This window comes from Nuphar pumila, chromosome 1 (assembly GCF_984573655.1).
Source record: "Nuphar pumila chromosome 1, dmNupPumi1.hap1.1, whole genome shotgun sequence".
NCBI lineage: Eukaryota > Viridiplantae > Streptophyta > Magnoliopsida > Nymphaeales > Nymphaeaceae > Nuphar > Nuphar pumila.
Genome location: NC_143249.1, coordinates 179977490 through 180001874, shown reverse-complemented (window position 1 = coordinate 180001874; position 24385 = coordinate 179977490). Strand labels below are relative to the sequence as shown.

The 24385-nt window shown below is 39.3% G+C and overlaps 1 protein-coding gene across 9 annotated transcripts; it reads right to left on the bottom strand.

Annotated features, from left to right (window-relative positions):
* Positions 1-12798: 12798 nt before the first annotated feature.
* LOC149851494 (uncharacterized) lies at positions 12799-21966 on the bottom strand. Of its 9 annotated transcripts, none has more exons than XR_016433536.1 (5): positions 21836-21966; positions 21108-21336; positions 20716-20822; positions 20552-20606; positions 12799-13077 (listed from the first exon to the last, which is right to left on the bottom strand). XR_016433536.1 is itself a non-coding variant. In XM_090015268.1 (4 exons), exons 1-3 carry the CDS (start codon positions 21873-21875, stop codon positions 20591-20593), a joined length of 285 nt encoding a protein of 94 aa, XP_089871394.1. In that variant the 5' UTR covers positions 21876-21966; the 3' UTR covers positions 12799-13171; positions 20552-20590. The 9 variants fall into 9 exon arrangements, 6 of the variants coding, with proteins under 6 accessions (XP_089871394.1, XP_089871388.1, XP_089871369.1 ...); XR_016433532.1 differs by lacking the exon at positions 20716-20822 and adding an exon at positions 13356-13455; XR_016433535.1 differs by lacking the exon at positions 12799-13077 and adding an exon at positions 13179-13455.
* Between the last annotated feature and the right edge of the window lie 2419 nt (positions 21967-24385).

Genomic DNA, 24385 nt, shown 5'->3' with positions numbered 1-24385 from the left:
CATTTCGTTCATATAGAGAGGTGAAAGAATGTTTTCTATCAAGACAAAATGGTGCAGTACACAATCCACCACTTCATCACCGCGGCTTCCTCAACTAAGACCACCATCTGGACTCATTGCCCAATTAAAAACCCTATCCTTGCCCTTCTCCAAAATTTTGCCTAATCTAAGGCACGATTGAAAAACTCATTTTTCACCACCCTCACTTTGATTATTCATCTTTTCTAACCCTCAACGGTCATCTTTCAGGCTTATATTTTTGACATGACTAAGAGCTTAGCTGAGAGGATACATCCCTTCTCCTTCCTATCTTTAGGGATGGCAATGGACCGAGGCGGAGGTGGGGGACAAGGTCTCCACTTCCACCCTGTCTCAAAATCCGAACCTCCATCCCTGCCTCCATCTCTGTTTTATGTCCTCCATCCCCGATCCAAACGGGGGCGAGGGGAGGCCCATTTCTCCTCGGTTTAGTGTCATCCCTTAAAAGGATTGGAGATGGGGCGGGGCGGGGCAAGGCAAGGATCAAGACGGGGATGGGGCGGGGCGGGGAAAAGCATAAGTCCATTCATGCACGAAGATGGATTTTAACCTTCATCCCTGCCTCCATCCTCATTTCATGCCCTTCATCCCCGGTCCAAACGGGCGGAGGTGGGGTGGGGCTTCACTTTCCCCCGGTCCACTGCCATCCTTACTCCTCATCTCTTGAGAGTCATGCCCCCTTTCTCTTCTTCTCTTCTCTTCTCTTTTCTTTCTGGACACAAACAAGCAAAAAAAAAAATCTATTGAAAAAATTAACATATCAAAACTTCTCGCAACAAATTTTTTTTCTTTTATGAGAAAAAGAAAATAAAAAAATAAAATAGTCCAAGATCCACGTGGCACAATCTCAAAGTGCTTTGTTATTTCTCAGTGTCAAGGACGCATTAGGCCTTGTCCATATTACGTCTCACGTTTTACTCAAAACCCAAGTTCGTCAATATTCGAATCACTCTACTTTTTTACTTTGACTTGGTGAAATAATAAAATAAAAATATAAAAAAAGAAACAAAAGAATAAAATAAAAGAAAGAAATGAAGTGAAAAAGGAGTGCATGAGAGTATAGCGGGTTTCCCGGGATTCTCTCCTTTACCGTTTGTCCTTTCTTTTTTATATCCTTTTTTAAAAAATATAACCTATCTTTAATATTTAATAGACTTGTCACTGTCTATGCTATAATGTATTCAATTATTTAAAGATGCCCTCCTATACTATGCTTTTTCAATTTCACGTTATTTTCAAAAAAATGAAACTTTTAAAGTCTCTTGTGTAATTGTGTCCCACATTTTTGCAACACCATGCACATAAGCAATAAAGGTTGGAGGTATATAGCCCTATACCTACTAAGCCTAGACTCCCTATCCATCCACACCAACTCATCATGAGTGCCCTTTGGGATCGACCCTGCTGCGCCTTTCTCCTTTTGAACGGAGGATGGAAGCAATGTTGAAGGTTAGAATCAAAACCTGTGTAGAGATGGAGGCAAGGATGGAGGTTAAAATCAAAACCCGTGCGGAGATGGAGGCGAGGATAGACTTAAGCTTTCCTCCAACTCGTCCCATCCTCGTCTTGATTCCCGCCTTGTCCCGCCTCACCCTTGGCCCCATTTGGACCAAGGATGGAGGTTAGAATCAAAACCTGTGTAGAGATGGAGGCAAGGATGGAGGTTAAAATCAAAACCCGTGCGAAGATGGAGGCGAGGATAGACTTAAGCTTTCCTCCAACTCGTCTTGATTCCCGCCTTGTCCCGCCTCACCCTTGGCCCCATTTGGACCAAGGATGGAGGTTAGAATCAAAACCTGTGTAGAGATGGAGGCAAGGATGGAGGTTAAAATCAAAACCCGTGCCGAGATGGAGGCGAGGATAGACTTAGGCTTTCCTCCAACTCGTCCCATCTCCGTCTTGATTACCGCCTTGTTCCGCCTCACCCTTGGCCCCATTTGGACCAAGGATGGAGGTTAAAATCAAAACCCGTGCGGAGATGGAGGCGATGATAGACTTAGGCTTTCCTCCAACTCGTCCCATCCCCGTCTTGATTCCCGCCTCACCCTTGGCCCCATTTGGACCGAGGATGGAGGTTAGAATCAAAACCCGTGCGAAGATGGAGGTGGGGATGGAGGGAAGGATTTTGAGACACCCCTGCCCCGATCCACTGTCATTCCTATTATCCTTGTGCCCATCCCTACAACTGATAGGGCCCAAGGAACCTTTTTAGGGTAAATTTCCAAAAGTTTCAAGACCCCAAAAAAAAAGGAAATGATCCACCTTAGCTTTCATAAATGACCGTAATCTTTTCAAACATAAAATAGCTTAAAAGGGGTTCCCTTTTCATCTTGGGGTTGTTTAAGAGAAAGTTAGTGCCTATTTAAGTGGGTCTATTCCAATTATTTTGAGGGATGTCAAGGGGTCAGGTTGGTTCAGACCAGGTGAAACCAGACTTGTACCAGATTTTTGGGCATAGCATCCAGTCTCGACTCGAGTCTAATCGGTTCTACTATAAGAGAAATCATACTCGGCCCCGATAAGAACTACATGAACCAAACCCAGACCCGATAAGAATTACATGAACTAGACCTAAACTATACCTGGCAAAATAATATTTTTTATAATTTTTACATTGATAAATTGTAGGTCTTAATCCTAACTCAGGCCAGGCCCGGGTATGGTATAAAATTTCATAAACTATAACCAGATCCATGTATTAATGGGATCTTCAGGTCCGGACCCGGGTCTTAATCTGGTTTTCTTATTTGTCACCATACCCGAACCCTATAGGGTTTGCTCCCGGCCGGGTCCGGGGTAAACTAGGCCCCTTGACACCCTAGTCTATTCCAATTTTGTTCAAGGGGTTGTTTAAGAGAAAGTTGGTACCTATTAACGCGGGTCTATTCTAGCTGTGCCTTGGAATTGGATACAACACTGACCTTTTTGGGTAGTTGATCTTATGGGATGTGTCCCCACAAACAACGCATGGTCTCTTTGGCCCAAGTGACACACCCAACTACCCTAGATGCCATAGAAAAGCTGGATGTGCCCTGGACAACACATGGGCAAAGGTGTGGGTATATCTTTAAAAAAAATAACCTAAAGAACATAACAAAAAACTAGGAATGTCAACGGGTCGGGTTTGGTTCGGACCCAGGTGAAACCAGACTTGGACTAGATTTTTGGGTATGGTATCAAATCTGGATCTGGTCTAATCAGGTCCACTATATAAAAAATCATACCCATACCTGATAAGAACTACATGAACCAAACCTAGACCATACATGATAAAACCACATTTTTTTTTATCATTTTTACATTAAAAAATTAAAGGTCTTAATCAAATATAAAATTTCACAAACTATACCCGGATCTTAATAGGGTATTCTTATTTATCACCATACCTGGACCCTATAGGGTTGGTTCGGGTCGGATCCAGGTAAACCAGGCCTGTTGATGTTTAAGGTGTCCCTTGTGACCTTTGTGTCCTTGTCATTGGTAATATGAAGCGTAAACAACTTGATCCCAATGTTGTCAGTATCGGTATTGGCCTTGCATCGTATGACCAACTATTCAGGTGAATGGGCCTATATTTAAAAATATTATGTGTCAATCAAAACATGATACATGTTAAAACTATTAAAATAATATTAACAATATTTTTAAGTATTTTTATATTTATAATCCAGTAGAATACTAACGTATAATAGAGGTATGAGGTTACTGGAACCAAATTGTTGAATGATGTAGACAAGTTAAGAGCAGGATAGATTAATATGGTGTTTGTATATTAGGCTAGACAATGCCCACAAGAAAGCATGTAACAGGCACGTTTACACTTTCATAACACCCTTGGCTATCACTAGGGGTGTCAACGGGTCGGGTTTGGTTTGAACCCAGGTAGAACCAGACTTGAACCAGATTTTCAGGTATGGTATTGGGTACGGACCGGGGTCTAATCAGGTTTACTATAAGAGAAACCATACTTGGACCCGATAAGAGGACCATATCAGGTAAAACAATATTTTTACATTGAAAATTTGTGGGTCTTAATCGAAACTCGTGTCGGGCCTGGGTTTGATATAAAATTTCACAAACTATACTCGGATCCATGTATTAATTGGACCTTTGGGTCCGGACCTGGGTCTTCTTATTTGTTACCATACACGGATCTATAGGGTTTGGTTTGGGTCGGGGTCAACATCTCAGCTCCGCTTGGCTCGGTAGTGCTCGATCATATAGATAAAATATATATTAATTTTGTCTAATATATAAAAAGAAGAATGCATAAAATATATATATAAAGCATGAATGAAAAATATAGAAATATGGACTATTAAGTATAATTTATAAAAAATTATATAAATTTTCAAGTATAATATATATACATGTATATATTATGTATAAATAAGGGGGAATGTTTTTACACGTGCCAGCTCATGATCATCTCATCTCATTCAGGGACGAGCTAAACACAAACACGAGCCTAGCCATGAGCTCAATTCACTAGTAAAAGAGTCGAGCCCGCACATGCCCTGTTCGGTTTATTCAGCTCGTTTACCAGCCCTAATTTTAGTACCGAAAAAGCTTGCATGCATTTGGACATGTGGATTGTATCCATAGATCTAAAAAACTATGTTGAAAAATAGGTAGTTTGTACCAAAGAGTGGTATTTATGAGTGTAAAACACACACACACACAGCCGTGATACCCTCTGTGATAAATATCATGAGATTTATAAAAATCGCACGATAATATTGCGAATAATTGCCTGAAAGTTTAAAATGACAATTTATCTCGAGATTTTCAAACAGTAACAAATATCATGATATTTACGTTTTTAGCAGATATTTATTGTGAAAACTCCCAAGATATTTTTTTAAATATGTTTTATTTATATTTTTTATAAAAAATATTTTTTATGTTTTAAATTTATTTTTTATTGCTGAGATTTTGCCAAAAAATGTGAGATTTATGAAAATTTTCAAAATCTCTTGAGTTTTTGACTGCCGATATTTTGCCGTTTTAAACTTTTGTCCCTATGGTGATACCAAACAACTAAACTTATGGTGGCACACTATTGATTTATGTGTATTTAATCTCCAAAAGCAAAATGTAACCTTTGGATCATGATCTATTTGCTATTTTCAAGTGTTGAATCCTATGTTGTATTGAAGATGACTGATCCTACAAGTGTAATAAATAAACCATGCTAAACATATTTGTACAATTAAATCTAACAGTTGGTGGAAAGAGCAATGTAAACAAGAGTCTGTACCACCTTATGGTATTGTGTTTCAGAACTACAATCGACTCTCTCTCTCTCTCTCTCTCTCTCTCTCTCTCTCTCTCTCTCTCTCTCATGAAAACATGATAAATGTTTTTTTTCCAATTTTTTTGATGTTTTTCCCATTGATGTGTTCAGTATAGTCGATTTACTATGAACCAACACATGTATCATGTTTTTCGATTGAAAAAAATAATATTTGGAGCCTTGAAAATTTACGAAGATTTTAGGCCATTGATCTTCTCAAACCTTATAAAAGCCTACTCATGTATTGAAATTAAACACTGCAAGAGCTGATCACTATAAATTCAAGCACGTAGATTACATATGTACAGTTGAAATAAAAAAATAAAACAAAAAACTAATTTAGTGTATTTCATTTAACAAGTTTTTATGACTTGCATCATAAGAGAGATATGTATTAAAAGCAAGATAGAGAGAGACTAGAGAGAGATGTATAATTGCAAGCTAGGTATATATATATATATATATATATATATATATATATATATATATAGAGAGAGAGAGAGAGAGAGAGAGAGAGAGAGATGTATACTTGCAAGCATGCGTTGTTAACTGATGTGAAAGTAAGCCCCACTCACCTTCCCATCATTCTTTGGACCACCTTCTCTATCTTTCATTGAAAAGATAAAGGTAAAGAAAAAGAAAGGACACCAATGTCCTTTCTCTTTCATCCCTAGATGAGGCCAAATTTGCTGTTTGATAATGCCAAACAGCATACCTTTTTAAAGGGATCGATCGAGTTGGGCCATCACCCAATTCAAGGTCAAGCTTGTTTATTCAATTTAGTGACCACCAACCGTTGTCTGGTAGGAGCAGCTAGTGCACGTCAGTTTGTGTTGTGACGTTGCAGGTTCAAAATTCAAAATTTTGCCTTTCATCCCCGCCTTCACTCCCACACATGTTTTGATTTTAACCTCTATCCCTGCTTTCATCCCCGTTTCATGTCCTTCATCCTTGGTCCGAACGGGGCGAGACAAGGCGGGGCACCATTTTCCTGCCGTTCTTAAAAAAGGTCAAACAGTCGAAGGATATTTTAATTAATTTACTAACAGGGATCGGCCTTAGTTTTCAAGGTCTCTACCCCTACCCCGTCTCAAAATTCTACCCTCCATCCCCACCAATCCCACACAAGTTTTTATTTTAACCTCCATCCCTCCCTCCATCTTCGTTTCATGTCCTCCATCCCCGATCCAAATGGGGCAAGGCAGGGTGGAACCCATTTCCCCGATCCAATGCCATTCCTAAATAAGGAGGTCAAACCGTCGAAGGGGATTTTAATTAATTTACTAGCGGAGCGAGACGAAGGAACAAGTTCATCCCTGCCTCTATCTCCGTTTTATGTCCTCCATTACCGGTCCAAACAGGGCGAGGCAGGGTGGACCTCGTTTTTTCCCAATCTACTGCCATCTCTAGTTAGGTGTCTTGAGTAAACACAACTTTTCTCATTTGATTTGACTATAATTGGAGTGAAAAACAAAAAAAAAAAAACTAATAAAAGTAACCATCGGAGGCTCCGCTTGTCTGTCAGGAGAAGTTAGTGCCCGTAGCCTTGTGTTGGGGCGTTGCAAGTTTGAATCTCAATGGTATAGTTGTATAACTGGTAGGGGTCTGCCTAACACCAATTTTCTCTGTGAAAAAAGAAAAAAAAACTAATAAAAGTGAGAAATTAATCCACTTACAGGTGAAAGTGAAACTCCAACTCCAAGAACAGATTAATGAGGACAGTTCCAGTTGAACCACTGGGTTTGGTTTTTTCATAAAGACATAATTATAGAGAGATTAAGACAGTGGGTGTTACTATCTCCCACAAACAGTGTCTCCTATAATTAATCCTAGACAAGATAATACACCAAAATTGGGAATGTGGGAGGAGAAATTAATATGAAAAAGGATACCAAAGGTACGAAGTTTGTATCTTTTACACAACAATGCATGTGATCGCCATGTAGATATATTCCGAAGAATCTTCTTTTCCTTGGCATATTATCATTCAATGGTCAATTTTTCCCCTTCCCCACCTCAGCACACCCCATACGTAAGCCATACTTTTTAGGATATAGCATTCAAGTGTCCCCCCCCCCCCCCCCACACACACACACACACAGACAGAGAGAGAGAGAGAGAGGTTGAGGTTGAACCTGATTCCTTTCCTTTAAGACCAGATCATGCCACCCCTTTACTGACTTCTCATCATTTTTGCCTGTCCACATATCACTCTTAAAACTTTTTTTTTACATGCTTTTCAAGTGTCCCCCACACACACACACACACACACACAGAGAGAGAGAGAGAGAGAGAGAGAGAGAGAGGTGAAACCTGATTCCTTCCCTTTAAGACCAGATCATGCCACCTCTTTCCTGACTTCTCATCATTTTTGGCTGTCCACATTTCTCTGTTATCTTTTTTTTTACATGCTTTCGAGGGTCCTTGATTTTAGAACATAACCAATGATTTCAAGGATTAAAGATCAGATTAACAGAAGCAAATTTTCAAAAGTAGAAACACACTGAGAACTAAATAGGTTATGATTGCTTTTTTGGGAGGGTCACCCTCACTTTGACTCTGCAAGGACAAAGCAAAAAACAATAATAGATCCGGACGGTAATATAGTTAATGCAGTAACGGAATAAAAGTTAAATAGGTGCTCATGATTTGTTCTTGTCTGTGAGGTAAAACCCTATGATAAAGAAGACCTTGAGTACAGAAAATCGAGCATTAGCTCGACATATAAATGCCTGCTTAAAATGCATAAAGAGTAATTGATCAAATTTGTGGTTGCTCCAAGGTGGAGGTGGGAAAAAATATTGTGACAGATGCATAACTTACAGTCAGGAAGTTGCCTCAAAGTGAGTGGTAAAAACTTGGGTAAGGTCTTCAGTAACTATCCTCATTTAAGAAACTGAGTGGTGGGGATCCTGAAACATGATTTGAGTGACAATATCTCAGCATAAGGAAGCCCAATTAAATGGCCCCATCATTTGGACTAGTGGCCATGAAAGCTTGTGTCCCACATCTACGTTGGGACCCACTTTTCATGCACAAGGATGGCTAGTTTTTTTTTTTTTAAAGGCAAGCTGGGTTGGGGTTAGGCAGACCCCATACCATATCTCTCTTAAGCTCCCATGTGGCAAAGGGATTCAGGGGCTTCAGCTTAGCACAGGACCCCGCTTGCCACATGGAATACCACCTAGGTGGTAGGATGGATAATAATTAGGGATGGCAGTGGATCAAGGGGAAAAAAGGGGCCCTGCCCCGCCTTGTCTCGTTTGGACTAAGGATGGAGGACATGAAACGGGGATGGAGATTAAAATCAAAACCCATGAAGGGATGGACTTACGCTTTCCGCCGTCCCACCCCGTCCCCGTCCTGATTCCCACCTTGCCCATCTTCACCCCGTCCCCAATCCTTCTTTAAGGATGGCAATGGACTGAGGAGAAATGAGACCCTGCCCTGCCTTGTCCTGTTTGGATCGCGAATGAAGGACATTAAATGGGGATGGAGGTTAAAATCAAAACCCCTGCAGGAATGAAGGCGGGGATGAAGGGCAGGATTTTGAGATGGGGCGGGTGTGGAGACCTTGTTCCCTGCTCCCACCTAGATCCACTGCCATCCCTAATTATTCATAAAATGAATGTTGGAACTTTGATTGCCTAAGTCATAAGATCTCAAACCTTAGGAGATCTATGTTGAGAAAGAGAGAGAGATCCCGTGTTCCCAAAAACTGGGGATCTTGTGTGGACCCATGCCAAAGCAGATCCTCAACTGAAATCTGAGGCATTAAAATGCCCCTTAAGGGAAATTATAAGCGAAATCTGTAGAATCAGTGGGAATTTTACAAGACTACCTAGGGTGCATTTGAATTCCTCGGATATAAAAGTCAAGAGGATCTCTAGATACTTGTTTACATAATGCATTTACAGTTACATACTGTTGGTTTGGGTACCGGGTCCACCCATGATGGGCGAGATCCGGACCCGGCCCACATTAAAGAAAGGGGGCGGTTTGAAAACCGCCCATTTCCCCACTACTAGGGCAATGTTTTCTGTTGGGTGTACAGTGGAGGGAATGAACACCGGAGAAGAATGAGAAACAGATAAATACAGAGCATTGGGTGTTTGAGAGAGAAGAGAGTCTGTGTGAGACACAGGAATATACAAAAGGTTGGACCTTTGTGTGTTTAAGAAAAGAGGAAATATTGTGTACGTTGGTACACAGTGGATGACATTATATTGTTTCTTTAAAAGAGAGATCTCAATAAGGAGATCTGTGCACAGAGAAAAGAAACAGTAAGAAGAAGAAGATAGTGCGTTTTGTGGTGAATCAACGTGATTAGCATTTGGACTCGTGGAATCATCGTTCTCTCCAAGTGAGAGCACGCATCCGTTGAGCGCATCATCGATCCGCTGTTTTTTCGCTTCCGCAACAACGAAAAAGGTATGTTTTCGTGCTCTTCACATACATAAGCACACAAATTTTTTATCCCTTGGGGGCGTTTGCATGTCTAGGAATGGGGTGCCGGGGCACCCCACACACATACACCCCACGGGAACTATTTCCATAGAAAAACCCACATTCAGCGTGTAAAATGGCATGCCTGTCATGGGTTTTCTGCAAAAATGGCACTTTTCACCATTTGTGTTGTCACTGTGGGTCCTGCGAAAAACGCATGCCCATCGATGCATTTTCATGAAAACAGCCCACTTTCCGTGACATGCAAACACCCCCTAAAGCTAGATATTTAAATTGACAAGTAGATTTTTCCTTACAAAATCCTGATACCAAGATTTTAGATATTGGCTTGAACAAGACACAGGGAACCAATACAAATTCAACTACAAATCCTTGAATTTGAGAAAATGGCCTAAAATGAGGATCTCAGATCCAGGTTGGACCAAGGAGATCCATGGCATTCACATGCATCCCCATAGCGACCTACCTACCGGACCCAATGGGTTTGGATTGGGAATGACCATACTCCACTTAGATGCCAACAGATAGAACATGCACAAACACATCCGATTTTTAAGTGCCGGCGTCAGATCTAAATAGGATCTTGTGTCAACAATGGGTCTCATTTAAAATTTCATAACCAGATCCGAGAACATATACTAGTTGGGCCATGTGGATCCAACACAAATAGCTATTTGCTCCTACTCCATTATGCCCAATTCTGAGTCTTATTAAATCCGGTTTGGGTTGAAATCCAGGTCACATCCAACCTGTTAAGCGTTAACAAGCGTTACAAGCCTACCCCAGTAGTTACTATACCTATCGCCTATATGAAAAAAATGCCAGATCACATATTAATGCATAATTAGTGTCAACGGCCACTATTTTTAGGCCCTGTTTGAAATCTTCCAGTTGGTGGTAGCTAAGGATTCCGTTACGGAATCTCCAAAATTTGTGGTTTTACCAATTCCACATGGTTGTTTGGGATAAGTGGAACGGTTCAACTAAGGATTTACCATTTTCACTTGTGCATCTGTTTGGAATAAAGCTGAAAAGTTGAAATTATAACTGAAAGAGCATTGGGAAGGTCGTCGGAGCAGGCGCCGGTGTAGCATTTGCCAACTCCCACCTCATGTAGGTGAGAAGTGAAATGTGGAACTGGAGGTGTCAAATACCATTCAGGTTCAGTCATTTCCTACAACTGCATCCATCCCAAACGATTTTGGCAATGGGTATTTCACACTTCTCACTCAGGCTACCAGCGGTGCCTAGATTCCAAACAGGGCCTTAGGTTTTATTTGGAAACAGCCACCAAGGCAGTTTGTTCAAACTTTTACCAAATGCATAAACTCACATCCCCAGCCACCAGTTTCCAAAGAAAGCTTAAGACCCTGTTTGAAATCTAGGCGCTGGTGGTAGCCAGAGTGGGAAGTGTGAAATACCCATTGCCAAAGTCGTTTGAGATGGATGCAGTTGTAGGAAATGATGGAATTGGGATGGTATTTGACACCTCCAATTTCACATTTCACTTCCCACCTACATGAGGAGACCAGTTCCCGCACCGGTGCCTACTATCTTTTCTATTTACACTAAAGGCTGAATTTGGTAACTACTATCTGCCCCCCCCCCCCCCCCCTGGAACACACCCAGTTTTTGACAACTCCATCCTCAACACTACATTTTGGCAAAGCCATATAAGGCCTGTTTGGAATCTCGGTGCTGGGACGAGTGTTTATGCATTTGGTGTTCCTGAGACAATCTTGGTCAAACGCCCATGGTGGTCCCATTTGAAATCTCACTGATAGGATGGGTGTTTATGCATTTGGAATGGGAAGTGAGGCCCCTTCCCCTTTGTATTTACACTAAAGGATGGATTTGACAGAGGTGGTAGCTGGCAAAGCAGCTGCCACTTCCTCAAATGCATAAACTCCATAAACGCCCATCCCAGCTACTGATCCAGGCCCATAATGGCAATGCATGGAAATGAAGTTTCCAGTTCAATTCAAGGCTCCCAAACACACCCTTAGAGGTGAAAGCAGCCAAATCCAAGAATTGGCAGCTATCACTTTTGCAATTGCATAAACTCCCTCCAACCAACAGTTCCCACACAGCTTTAGAGCACATGCAAGCTGTCATGATAACTGTGTCCTGAGACATTCATAAGTTTACCAGCATTAATCAAATTCAGTAAGAGAACCTGCGCTAGACTATATGCATAGATGGGCCAAGGCATTATGCCAATAATGAGATCTCTCTACGACAATGCATCTGTGATAGCAACTCTCAGCTACCAAGCTTGAATAAGATAGCTGGATTGGTTAGAGTTGCATTGATCAAGGGGTCTCAGGTTCCATAAAATTCACCCATATCATGAATTAATCAAAACCACAAATTCATTCCTAAAGCATGACCAAATCCTCAATGGAAAATAATAATACAAGCACATGTCAATGACTAACCAGGCGTTGCATAAACGTTCTTCCCCGTGGACCCTACCATATAAGTTCATCAAACAGGTTTATGCATGGTTGGATCCATGTAATTTAGTGGAATTAGAATCTGATTTCACAAAATTTATTTATTGGAATTGGAACCCAATTTCACAAAATTCTTTGGCCATTTCTCAGCTACATAGAGGAATTTCATGAAATTTGAATCCAATTCCACAGAATTCCCTGAATCCAAACACATCTTAAAGAGAAGAACAAAAGTAGCATCTTGAGTTAAAGGAGGGAGGTTGAATCACCACTTTTTCCTTCTTGACAAGTTAGCAGAGGGTGGCTGCATTCTGCAACCACTAGATATTATGGTAAATTTTTATCTTGGAATTACCAGAAAAATTTGGGACATAAGGGAGCAGTAGCAGAGATATTTTGGTTTAAATCAGTAGTATGTCAAGAGTGGAAGGGGAAGGGAAAACTTGGTTAAACACCACAGCAGAAATTTCAAGGCAAAGCAGGAAGGTTCACCAGCCCTCACTGCAAACACAACCTTCACCACCCTTATAAAAGAGAAAATTAGAAGACAGAAAAGCACAGAATGATTTGTGTTATTGCAGCGAAAGGAGGATGCTACATACGGTCTAAGCTAAACAATATGCAGAAAGATGTGGGATTACAACTCGATATCCTCCATGCTCAAAATCAACTTTGCCAATCAAATCTGAACACCTAATTCAGTAAGGCAGTTTCCTCGTGCTAGATGTAGAATTCTATACTTGACCTGACCCCCCACCACACCTGAGGTTTCAGTACTGATGGCCGTAGCTTAGATTGTCTTGGAGCCTGGAAGTCCCACTGAACAAATGACAACATATACATGAGATTCTTTCCTGATCAACAAGAGGTCAATGTCTTCAACCCATGGTGGGGGTGGGTCAAGTATACCTTTCTATGGTAAAAGTATGCCAAAGAGTCAAATCAGAGGACAATTTACAACTCAATGAAATTATAAAGAATGAGTGACGTCATATAAAACAAATCATAAAGGACATGTTGATCACAACTAAAAATATAATATTTACAGTTTCTTGCAACTGACATTCACCAGAGGCAAAAAAAAAACTCCAATATACCTATATAAAGCAGGATGACCAAATGATCTTTGATAATGCAATGAAAATCTTCTAGAAGCAGTAGTCTTCGAGCAGACAGCAACAGAAAAGTGCTGTCAAACTGAAATACAAGTTCACACCATGTTTTTGCAGCCAAATTTAAACAAATGATAGACAAGAATGCAAGAAAAATTAATGTCAGTGTGTTCATGTCTCCCATCACATTGCAGTATGCCATATTTATACAAGACATTAGACACAAATTGTATGTAATATTCATTGGTGAAAACCAAATTCAACTAACTAATACCCAATTTGAAGCAAAGTGGCATTATGACAATAAAAAACTGCTTAATAAAGAATGATGCCATTCAATGGGAGAAGATCAGAAAGTTGGCAAAAGGTTTGGAAGTCGTATGGAAAGCTAGGAAGTGTGTTACAGTCACTGTCTTTCTAAGATGAAAGAAAAGAAAAAAAGGAAAAGGAAATTAAATATACTGAAAAAGGAAAATGAAACCAAATATACCAAAAATCTTATGCGCCACCAGGTTTCTACCAGCATTGGCTTAACCTGTTAATACCAACAAACAGGTAAAAGCAAGCATCCCCAAGTGTTGTTCAATAAGCCAATAAATGTATATAAGGGCTATATAACCAAAACGATATAGCAGAATAGATTACCAAATCAATGTCAATCTTGTTCGAGTCAGCCTATAATTCAGTACCTGTTAAAATACTGTATATATAGGGGTATTTTGGTCTTTTTAAGTATTTGTATTTAGTACAGTCCATTAGGGACTGACATGTAATTTTTTGTCTTTTGTAATTAATGCACTGTGTGACTGTTGGGAGGCAGTCCCAACGGTCATAAATAATGATCATTGGAAGGCAGTCCAATCTGTTGGACTGCGTGAGGCTCTATAAATAGAGCGCCACTACACTCTTGCATGCAATGCTCTTTGAAGCATATTGTGGAGGTTTATAAAAATCCTTTTTATTTATAGGCTTTTGTGCCTTGGTGTTATTGTGAAAGTTCATATTCATTATCTCTTTTATGAGATTGTGTTTGGTCCATTAGAGACCATGGTTTTTGTTGTACACTTGTGTAGCCCTTTGTTGGCATTGCATTCACCCACCATTGATTCATTACATGGTACCAGAGCTTTGCTCTTAAAGAAGTGAAAAGTTATTTCGGGATTACTCTAACTTGTGGTGGTGCTCCTCGACTCTTGGTCCTCTTCAAACTCTTCTACTCAAAATTCTTGAAATACATTATGGGAGAAAGAGATTCCGCCTCCGTCGTCTCCTACAAGCTCAATGAAAACAACTACTTGATGTAGGCGACGACAATGGAGAATCACATCAAAGATAAGAAGCTAGGGGGTTTTGTTAGTGGTACCACTAATAAACCGCAACTAAAATTAACAAGGAGAGAAGGAAATCAAGTCAAAGCTTTGTCCGAAAAAGGAAAAAAGAAAGCTTTGCAAGAATATCAAAACAAATTAGAAGGTTGGAAAGCGAACAATGCTCAAATTCTTTCATGGTTTATGAATACCATGGAGTTCAAAATCGCCAACAACATTATCAAGTTTAAAAAAGCATGTGATGCATGGATTTTTCTAAAGAGTACCTTCATCCAAAAAGATGTGGCTAGGCTACATTATCGTCAAGATAAAGTACGTAATGCAAAATGAGGGGATAAAAACATAAGAGATTTTTACGGTATTTTATCTCCTATTTGAGATGAACTAGTCATGTTAAAACCAAAATGGGAAGGTTCGGCTACTGAAATGAGAAGATCTCAAATAGAAAGAGAAAATCTTTTTTCCTTTCTTAATGGCCTCCGGTCCAAATTTGAGCAAGTTAAGTCTTATTTGTGGACATCGACTCCTATAAATGAGGCTCTTGCTCAAATTTGCCAAGAGGAAACAAGACTTGGAATGAACAAGTCTAATGATGAGGTCCTTACCATGGCAAGATCCGAAAATTTTGTAAAAACATATAAACTACCTCACTTTGAGAGAAAATTCAATGGAAAAGGACATAATGGAGGAAGATACAAAGGAGGATATAAATGCAAAATCATTTGCCATCATTGTAAGAAATCGAGACATATAATACCGGATTGTTCCAAATTTAAGAAAGTGACCTCCTTAAGTGAAGAACCTCAAGAATCAAAGAAACTGGGCAACTTCAATGATTTGATCATTGCCCAAATAACAGAGGCCATCTCACAAATTCTTAAGGTCACTCCTTCTGCATCAAGCATTGTCATCTCCTCCTCTAGGTAAGTCTTCTTGGATTTTGGATTCGGGTGCCTCTTTTCACATGACTCATAATGATTCTCTATTATCCAATTGCACTAATTCATACTTTTCACGTGTATCGACTGTCGATGGTACTTCTTTAAAAGTTAAAAGTATAGGAAACCTCAACAATATCTCAAAAAAATTCTTTATTCCAAAAGTGAGGGTTATTTCAAAATTAGATTTAAATCTTTTTTCAGTATCTCAATTTTTTTTATTATGGATGTAAAGTATTCTTCTCATTTAAGGCTTGTTGGGTGCAGGATCTCCAATCGAAGAAGCTGATTGGGCAAAGCCATAGAAGAGATTGTTACTATATGGATTCCTTGTGTTTACCTAAAAACTCCTTTTGTAATCATGTCAAAGACATTAATTTAGATCTTTGGCATAAAAGATTAGGACATCCAAGTATATTCAAATTATCTCATTTTTCATTTTTGATTTTTTTTTTAAAAGATAAAGATTTTGTATGTGAAGATTATATACTTGGAAAAATGCAAATGACACCTTTTGAACCTAGAACCTCTGTGTCTAATGAAAATTTTGAATTAGTGCATTTGGATATATGGGTCATGCTCCCGCTATGTCAAAAGATGGTTACTCATATTATGTTAAACTCAGATGATTTTAGTAGACATACTTCCTCAAACTCAAATACGAAGTTTTTTCATGTTTTAAAAGCTTTTATAATCTTGTTAAAAATAAATTTGAAACAAATATTAAAGGCTTCCGCTCCGACTCAAGCGGAGAGTTTCTTTCAAATGAATTTCAATTATATCTAAAAACACATGGAATTGTACACCAAAAATCTTGCCCTAGGATCCCTCAACAAAATGACATTTTCGAAAGAAAGCATCGTTATATTATTAAAACTACTAGGACCTTACTTATTTCAAAAGAAATTCCAAAAAAAAATTGGGCCGAAGCCGCTCTAACCATAGTATATCTAATAAATAGAATGCTTTCTCAAACATTAGAAAACAAATCTCCTATTGAAAAACCTTTTCAAATTCCTCCTGACTTGAAAAGGTTAAGGGTGTTTGCATGTAAATGTTTTGTGCTTCTTGAAAAATATAACAAACACTCCTAAAGTTATAAAATGTGTCTTTTTTGGATATGCCGAAAATAAAAAAGGCTATCAATGTTATGATCAAACAAATGATAAGCTTTATGTTTCTAGAAATGTTACTTTTCTTGAAAATGAAAATGGATTTGCTTTTGAAAAACCTAAAGAGGAATCCGAGTATGCTTTTTTATTTGATTTGTTACCTAAATTAAATAATGAAATTGTTGATAATGACATTGGTAATTTCGAGTCTATTAATGACTCAAGTAAAGAAAGAGAATCATCTCATAATCTCCTATAATACTCTAGACGAGATAATGAAGAGGATCCATGTGTGCTTGAAAGATATAATCAATCAAAAAATGTTGAAGAAACTAGTGTTAGAAGATCTGAACGAATACACAGGCCTCTAAATAGATTTGTTTCTTATGAATCATTTTCTCCTAACTTGTCTTCTAACTATTCATTCATATCATGAACCCTCTAACTATAACAAAGTTAAAAACATAAAAGAATTGGTTGAATCCATAAAAATAGAATTAGATGCCTTACATAAGGCTCATAATTGGGCAATTCAACCTCTCTCCAAAAGAAAGAAAACAATAAGGTGTAGAGTTTTTAAAATCAAAACAAAAAGTGATGGGTCTCTAGAAAGATATAAAGGAAGATTGGTTGCAAAAGGATACTCTCAAGAATATGGAATAGATTATGAAAAAATATTTGCCCTAATAGCTCATATGATCACAATTAGAGCTCTAGTTGCAGTAGCATCCATTACAAAATGGCCTATATACCAGTTAGATGTTAAGAATGCATTCTTAAATGAAAATTTAAATGAAGAAGTGTACATGGATCCTTTCCCTGGTTTGACTATTGAAAATAGTATGATTCTTCATTTTCAAAAAGCTTTACATGGACTTAAACAAGCCCCTAAAAGCATGGTATGATCGGTTTAGTAGCACTATATTGAATCTTGGATTTAGATCTTGTTACACTGACACTGCCCTTTTTGTAAAATCTACAGGTACCTCACTTATCATTCTCCTTTTATATGTTGATGATATGATCATCATTGGGAATGATCATAAGGAAATTGAAGAAATTAAAATTATTCTTAAAAAATCTTTTGATATGACTAACCTTGGTTTTTTGAGATATTTTTTAAGAATTTAAGTAGCCTACTCACTAAGAGAGTACATTTTGTCTCAAATCAAGTTTGCAGCTAATATTATTGCGCACTCGGGAATCACTGACACAAAATATGCCGATACTCCTGAAGTGATAAATACAAAAATGAGAGCTGAAGACGAAGTGTTATTAGATGATCCAATTCCTTATAGACAACTTATCGGATTATTAATGTATCTATCCATTACCAGGCCAGACATTGTGCATGTCGTATACACTGCAAGTCAATTTTAACATACGCCCACATTGGTTCATGTGGGTGCAGTATTAAGAATAGTTTGATATATCAAGAAAACTATATAAAAAGGGTTATTCTTATCCTCTTCATCATCTTTAAATCTTATTGCTTATCCTTATTCTGACTGAGGAGGTAATCCCAATAATCGTCACTCAACTATAGGTTTTTGTGTGATTGTAGGTGATTCTTTCATCTCTTGGCGATGCAAAAAGCAACAAAAAGTGTATTTTTCACGGAAGCTGAGTATAGGGCGATGGCTACAACAACTACCGAGGTCGTATGGATGAGAGCACTACTTTCAGATATGGGTGTTGATGTATCAGAACCTTCAAAACTATGTTGTGATAACAAAAGCGTCATATATATAGCCAACAATCACACGTTTCATGAGCGAACGAAACATATTGAGATGGATTGCCACTATATTCGTGAAGAATATTTGAAGAGAACGATTACTTTGCCATATGTCCAGTCCGAGTTTCAAATTGCAAACTTCTTCACCAAAGTTCTTCCTATACCCATATTCTTGTATCTTCTTAGCAAACTTTCAGTGATTTCACCGTCAGTTTGAAGGGGAGTGTTAAAATACTGTATATATAGGGGTATTTTGATCTTTTTAAGTATTTGTATTTAGTACAATCCATTAAAGACTGACATGTAATTTTTTGTCTTTTTATTTTTTGTCTTTTGTAATTAATGCATTGTGTGACTATTGGGAGGCAATCCAACTAGTCGTTGGACTGCCCCCAATGGTCATAAATAATGACCGTTGGAAGGCAGTCCAACGATGGTTGGACTGCGTTGTATGCAATGCTCTTTGAAGCATATTGTGGAGGTTTATAAAAATCCTTTTTATTTATAGGCTTTTGTGCCTTGGTGTTATTGTGAAAGTTCATATTCATTCTCTCTTTTATGAGATTGTGTTTGGTCCGTTAGAGACCACATTTTTTGTTGTGCACTTGTGTAGCCCTTTGTTGGCATTGTATTCGTACACCATTGATTCATTACAGTACCAGCATCAGAAACCGAAGAAAACTGTTCATAGAAGAAAGGCTCTATCTTACACAGCCCAAGTTTGAGCCAAGAATCCATGCAAGAATATGAAGTTCACTATGATGAGAAATTTATTCTAATCATAACAATGAATACCATTTGTATTATCTTGTCATTAGCTGTCAGTTATAGACGGGACTTGAAAATGTGCTTAAGAAAATAGGCATATATGCATGTGTGTTCAATTGCACTGTGTGCATGGTTCTGCATATGTGTGCTCTTGGCAAAACTTATAATTATTAGGTTAAGTGTGCCTGTGTGTGTGTAAGTGTGTGTGTATGAGTGGTGCAGATTAGATTCTTAAAGGAAATCATCAGTACCTAATAGGTGCATAAAATAAGGGGGTGGTGAATCAGTAAAGCATAATGGAACATGTAGCTAGACAGAAGCTAAAGATGCTTCTATGACATGGATTCCCTGCATTGTCCAAAATATTATCACAGAGTGGACATGACAAAATGTGCTTTCACATCTTGTCATGGAGAAGACTGTGAGTTGACTGGTTCATCACATCTAGGCTATGTCACATGGATACAGCTGCGGATATGGGGATTCAATCATTTTTGTGAAGTTTCCAATATGACTTGTATATAAAGGGACACGGAATGATAGTCAAAACGGAGTATCAGAATGACAGCATCTAGGAAATAGCACAGGATAATAATTTCATGATACGTTGCTCACTTCATTCTTTTGTAGAAATCATTCAACAGTATCATAGCCCTTTGAGATTATTAGTCTTTAATAGAAAAATTCCTAATTTGATTTCAGAATATCATGATAATTGTTATATGCATTTCTTCTTTCTTGGCTTTCAAAAAATTTTGCAAAGCTTTAAAAGGTGAGCATATAAAAAAAATTGAATTTAACGCAACAATATTTTCAAATTGGAATTACCAAAATAACCTTTCTCCAGGAATAAGTTCAGAACTTTGATACAAATCAATATCTCCCATCATGATTGCAGTAACTAGTAATTTTAATGATCATCATTGAGCCTTCATACTGATTTTTTACACTTGACAACTTGCCATAGTATCACAACATAGTTACAGTGTTACACAAAGTCTCATAGCATGCATTAGCTCGCACATGACCAATGCATCACTCCTCACATGTACGCATGTGTATGGCTGTATCTGTGTGAGCTAATGTGTGTGTGCATGCACACACTCTACCTTTATATATGGCATCAGGGGTGTTGAGTGAGCTATTCAAATGTCCTTTCCCGTCAACAGTAATGCATGAATTGAAAAGCCAATGCACTAAAATGAAACATGGAATAACGGCAATCTAGTAGTAAGATCCACCACCCCAGCAACATATTATGCACATGTTAAACATAAAACACCAGTAACAGACTAACCAGGAAGAACACTTAGATCCGGAAAACTACCACGAATCATCAACCAACCATCATCCTACATGGAAAAACAAAGAACATCAATTAAGACCACTCTAGCACCAATAAACGAATTTGATGGTACTTCTGGTCCTCATTAAGAAAGCGCAATGAATCTCTCACATAACCTGAAATACCAAGGTGTAATTTACTCCCATGAGACCAAAACAGTCGTTCATAGCTTATCTGTTTAGTTGCCTTTTCCTAATGGACAAAATTCTACTCTTCTGAGACTCTGCAGCAATCAAAAGCAACGCTTATTCCAATCAATCTCATACATTTTCCCACTACTATTACTAGAAAAATCAGAAAGCAGATTTGAACAATTAAAACAATATATCAAGGATGTCACAGTTCTCGCCAAAAGATTAAAAAAAAACTAAAAACTCTAAATGCTAGGCTCACCCACTATTATCAACGAGAAAAGACACATTTGATTACTACCAAAATTGTCACAAATATACAAAGATCCTCAAAATAAACACCACTCAAAAAGAAATCGATTGCCAAATCCACTCACCATCCTTCTAGAAAAGATGTATAACCAGACTGCTGCTGATACTGGTAATAATAATAATTCTGAGGAGGTGGATACTGCGGAGGAGGTGCCGGGTAACCCTGGTAGCCAGATGGTGGCTGCGGTGGCGGCACCGGTGGTGGTGGTAGCCCTGGTTGATAACCATGGTAACATTCCTCACACGCCGGTGGTGAAGAAGGGTACCCGCCTTGTGGGTATGGAGGAGCGTACCCTTCCAAAATCAAGCACAAAAAAAAAACGCTTATCAAGAACCAATCAGGAAAACAATAAAAAAGCATAAAAATCACTAAGATCAAATAGAAAACCAACTATCCTTTCAATCGAAAATTCAAAACCCAAATGATAGACCAATCGACCGAATGATAATGAAAAAACACTTAAGATCAAGAACCAATCAGGCATACAATAAAAAAGCAGAGAAATCACCAAGATTCTGAATCAAATAGAAAAACAACTATCCTTTGAATCAAAACCCAAATGATAGACCAATTAATCGAATGATAGTACAATCCATAACGGGGTTTAGTCCTCAAATGAACAAGTGAATGAAAAAGGAAACGATAGTGGTCAAACGAGAAGATCGACGAATACACGACCAACCATCGGAACAAAGGATATCCAATTCGTCGAATCGACGGAACGACGAAATGAAGTGAAAAAACCGATCTGAATCGCAACGGAAACCGTGAAAAACGGAGAATTGGGGGTACCTGGAGGAGGGTAGGGGCTTCCTTTATCCTGATAGGCCATGATGGTGGTGATTTCTCAACGTTTCTCGAGGAGAAGAGCAGAGAGGAAGGAGGAGGCGCGGCCCCTCTCCTCTCCTCGTGTCGGGTTGGCCTTCAGCTTTGGCCGAGGTTGGTTTCTGTACTGCCCATCTTTAACCATGGGCCCGCATCCAGTAACCTCATGTGAGGCGTTCATCATCAAAATCAACGATCCAGATCATTTTCCATGTAGCGTTTCGAGCCAATGGTTCAGAGGTTCGGCTTCGGTTTGGATCATAGGAATATGACGAAGTTCGATGCAATCGGATCTCACAAAATGATATGGGTGTGTTCCTAGATCTTTAGGGTGTGTCTGAATTAGGGATATCAATTCGGGTTTGGTTCGGACCCAGGTGGAACCTGGACTAGATTTTCGGGTATGACAGATCCGAACCCGGGTCTACTATAAGAGAAACCATACCTGGACCCGATAAGAACCACATGAGCCAGACCCGGACCATACCTGGTAAATTAATATTTTGTATCATTTTTACATTGAAAAATTACGGGTCTTAATCGGGACTCGGGTCGGGCTCGGGTCTGGTATAAAATTTCACAAACTATACCCGAGTCTATGTATTAATCAGTCTTCGGGTCCGGACCCAGGTCTTAATTGGGTCTTCTTATTTGTAACCATACCCTGACCCTATATGGTTTGATCTGGGTCGGGTCTGTGTAAACCCGAAACGTTAACACCCCTAGTTTGAATACCTCAGATCTCCCAGGAGAACCCAGCTTTCGTGGATCGAGGCGTGGGACTGATCCAACCTCCTTGCAAACGGAGGATCCCTGTTTTAGGCCAAATTTTCAGATTTCAAGTATGAGGCAATGTTGTGGGTATCGGAATAGGACCAACAATTCAGGTGAATCGACCCATACCAATTCTCAAATGAATCGTTCTGAATAGGCCAAAATAAGTGGTACGATACGCAGGCCGATACACACCGATACTAACAACACTGGTCTGGGGTCAGACTAGATATCCTCGAATCTAATCCGAGGATCTCTAGTTAGAAAACCTTGGGATCCATGGATGCTTGGATCAAAGTGTGGAGCCCATGACTTAATTCGGTCTGTTTTGGATCTTACTGAAATCAACAGGGGCTCCACTTGTTTGGTGGGAGCTGTTAGTGTAAGTCACCTTGTATTGGGACGTTGCAAGTTCAAAACCCAATGGTATGTTGTGTAACTGGTGCGGGTTTGCCTAACCCCTGCTTGGGTTTCAAAAAAACACAATCTTAGTAAAAGGGTTCATCTTCTTTGGAATTGGTTCACACCCACACCATTGATGGGCTGCCATACTTCTTAGGGATGCAAATGGATCTCAGATTGGTTTTGCAATTTTTTATTGTTTCAGATCCAATTTTGATTCAAATTGTCATGTATTTATCTGTTCCTGATCCTAACCATTTGCATCCCTAATACCTAGGGGTGGCAATTTCTGACACGACCCGCCAACCCGCCTCTTAGGCGGGTTCGGGTTGGGCTTAAGCCAACCCGTTTAATAAACGGGTCGACCCGTGTAACCCGTTTATTAAACAGGTCGGGTTCGGGTTGGGGGTATGCCAACCCGCCAACCCGGCTGACCCGTTTAATAAACGGGTTAGGCGGGTGGGTCAACCCGCCAACCCGTCTGCCCGACCCGTCAACCCGCCAACCCGACCCGACAACCTGCCAACCCGATCCGTCAACCCGCCAACCCGACCCGCCAACCTGACCCGCGAACCTGAAAACCCGTTTACCCGACCCAACCCATTTATTAAATGGGTTGGCGGGTCGTGTCGGGTTACCCGTTTATTAAACGGGTCGGGTTCGTGTTTGCCACAGCTGACCCGTTTAATAAACGGGTCGGGTTCGGGTTGAGGTATGCTGACACGCCAACCCGACCCGATTGCCACCCCTACTAATACCCCTCTTAACCACAAAGCAGAGTTTAGATACCTTGATTTATGTACCCACGTATCTGTGAATCTCTTTAGGCCTCGTTTGTTTCATAACTTACATGGGAAAGGGTTGAGTAATCTTTTCTCTCATTATAGATGAAACAAACATGGTGGAAAAGTGTCATAAGTGGGTTTCAGTCTTTTCACGGCCTATCACTTTTTATACATAAAGCCTACGAAAGCTTTCACATGGGTTGAGTTAGAAGTACTTTCTAAAAAATCAGTGCACATTTTCATGTAAAGCCTTTCCCTTTTTACATAGGAATAAAATAAACAGAGCCTTAAAGAACTAAGCATTCAAATGCACCCTTAGGGATGTCTGTTTCACACCGTACTTTCATGTGAAAGGCATCTTTAAGAAAAGCATCTTTCACATGAAAGTTGCACTCTTTCCAAACACCAACTAAAAATTAAAGCTTTTGGAGAATGTACATGTGAAAGATGTTAGGCTCTGAGCTTCTTGGTCTGGTTCAAACAGGGTCAAGTGGAGCAAGGGATCAAATTGGTTAGACAGGCAAGCCTAGATGGTGTAATCCATAGCCAAACTTTG

Bases quoted from the DNA above. Each gene is read 5' to 3' on its own strand.
- LOC149851494 (XM_090015237.1), bottom strand. From the start codon at position 21,875: ATGGCCTATCAGGATAAAGGAAGCCCCTACCCTCCTCCAG. The intron at 21,337-21,835 runs GTACCCCCAATT...TGATTTTGGAAG, and splicing joins AAGCCCCTACCCTCCTCCAG to GGTACGCTCCTCCATACCCA. The intron at 13,448-21,107 runs GTGAGTGGATTT...TCAGTTTGACAG, and splicing joins ACATCTTTTCTAGAAGGATG to CACTTTTCTGTTGCTGTCTG.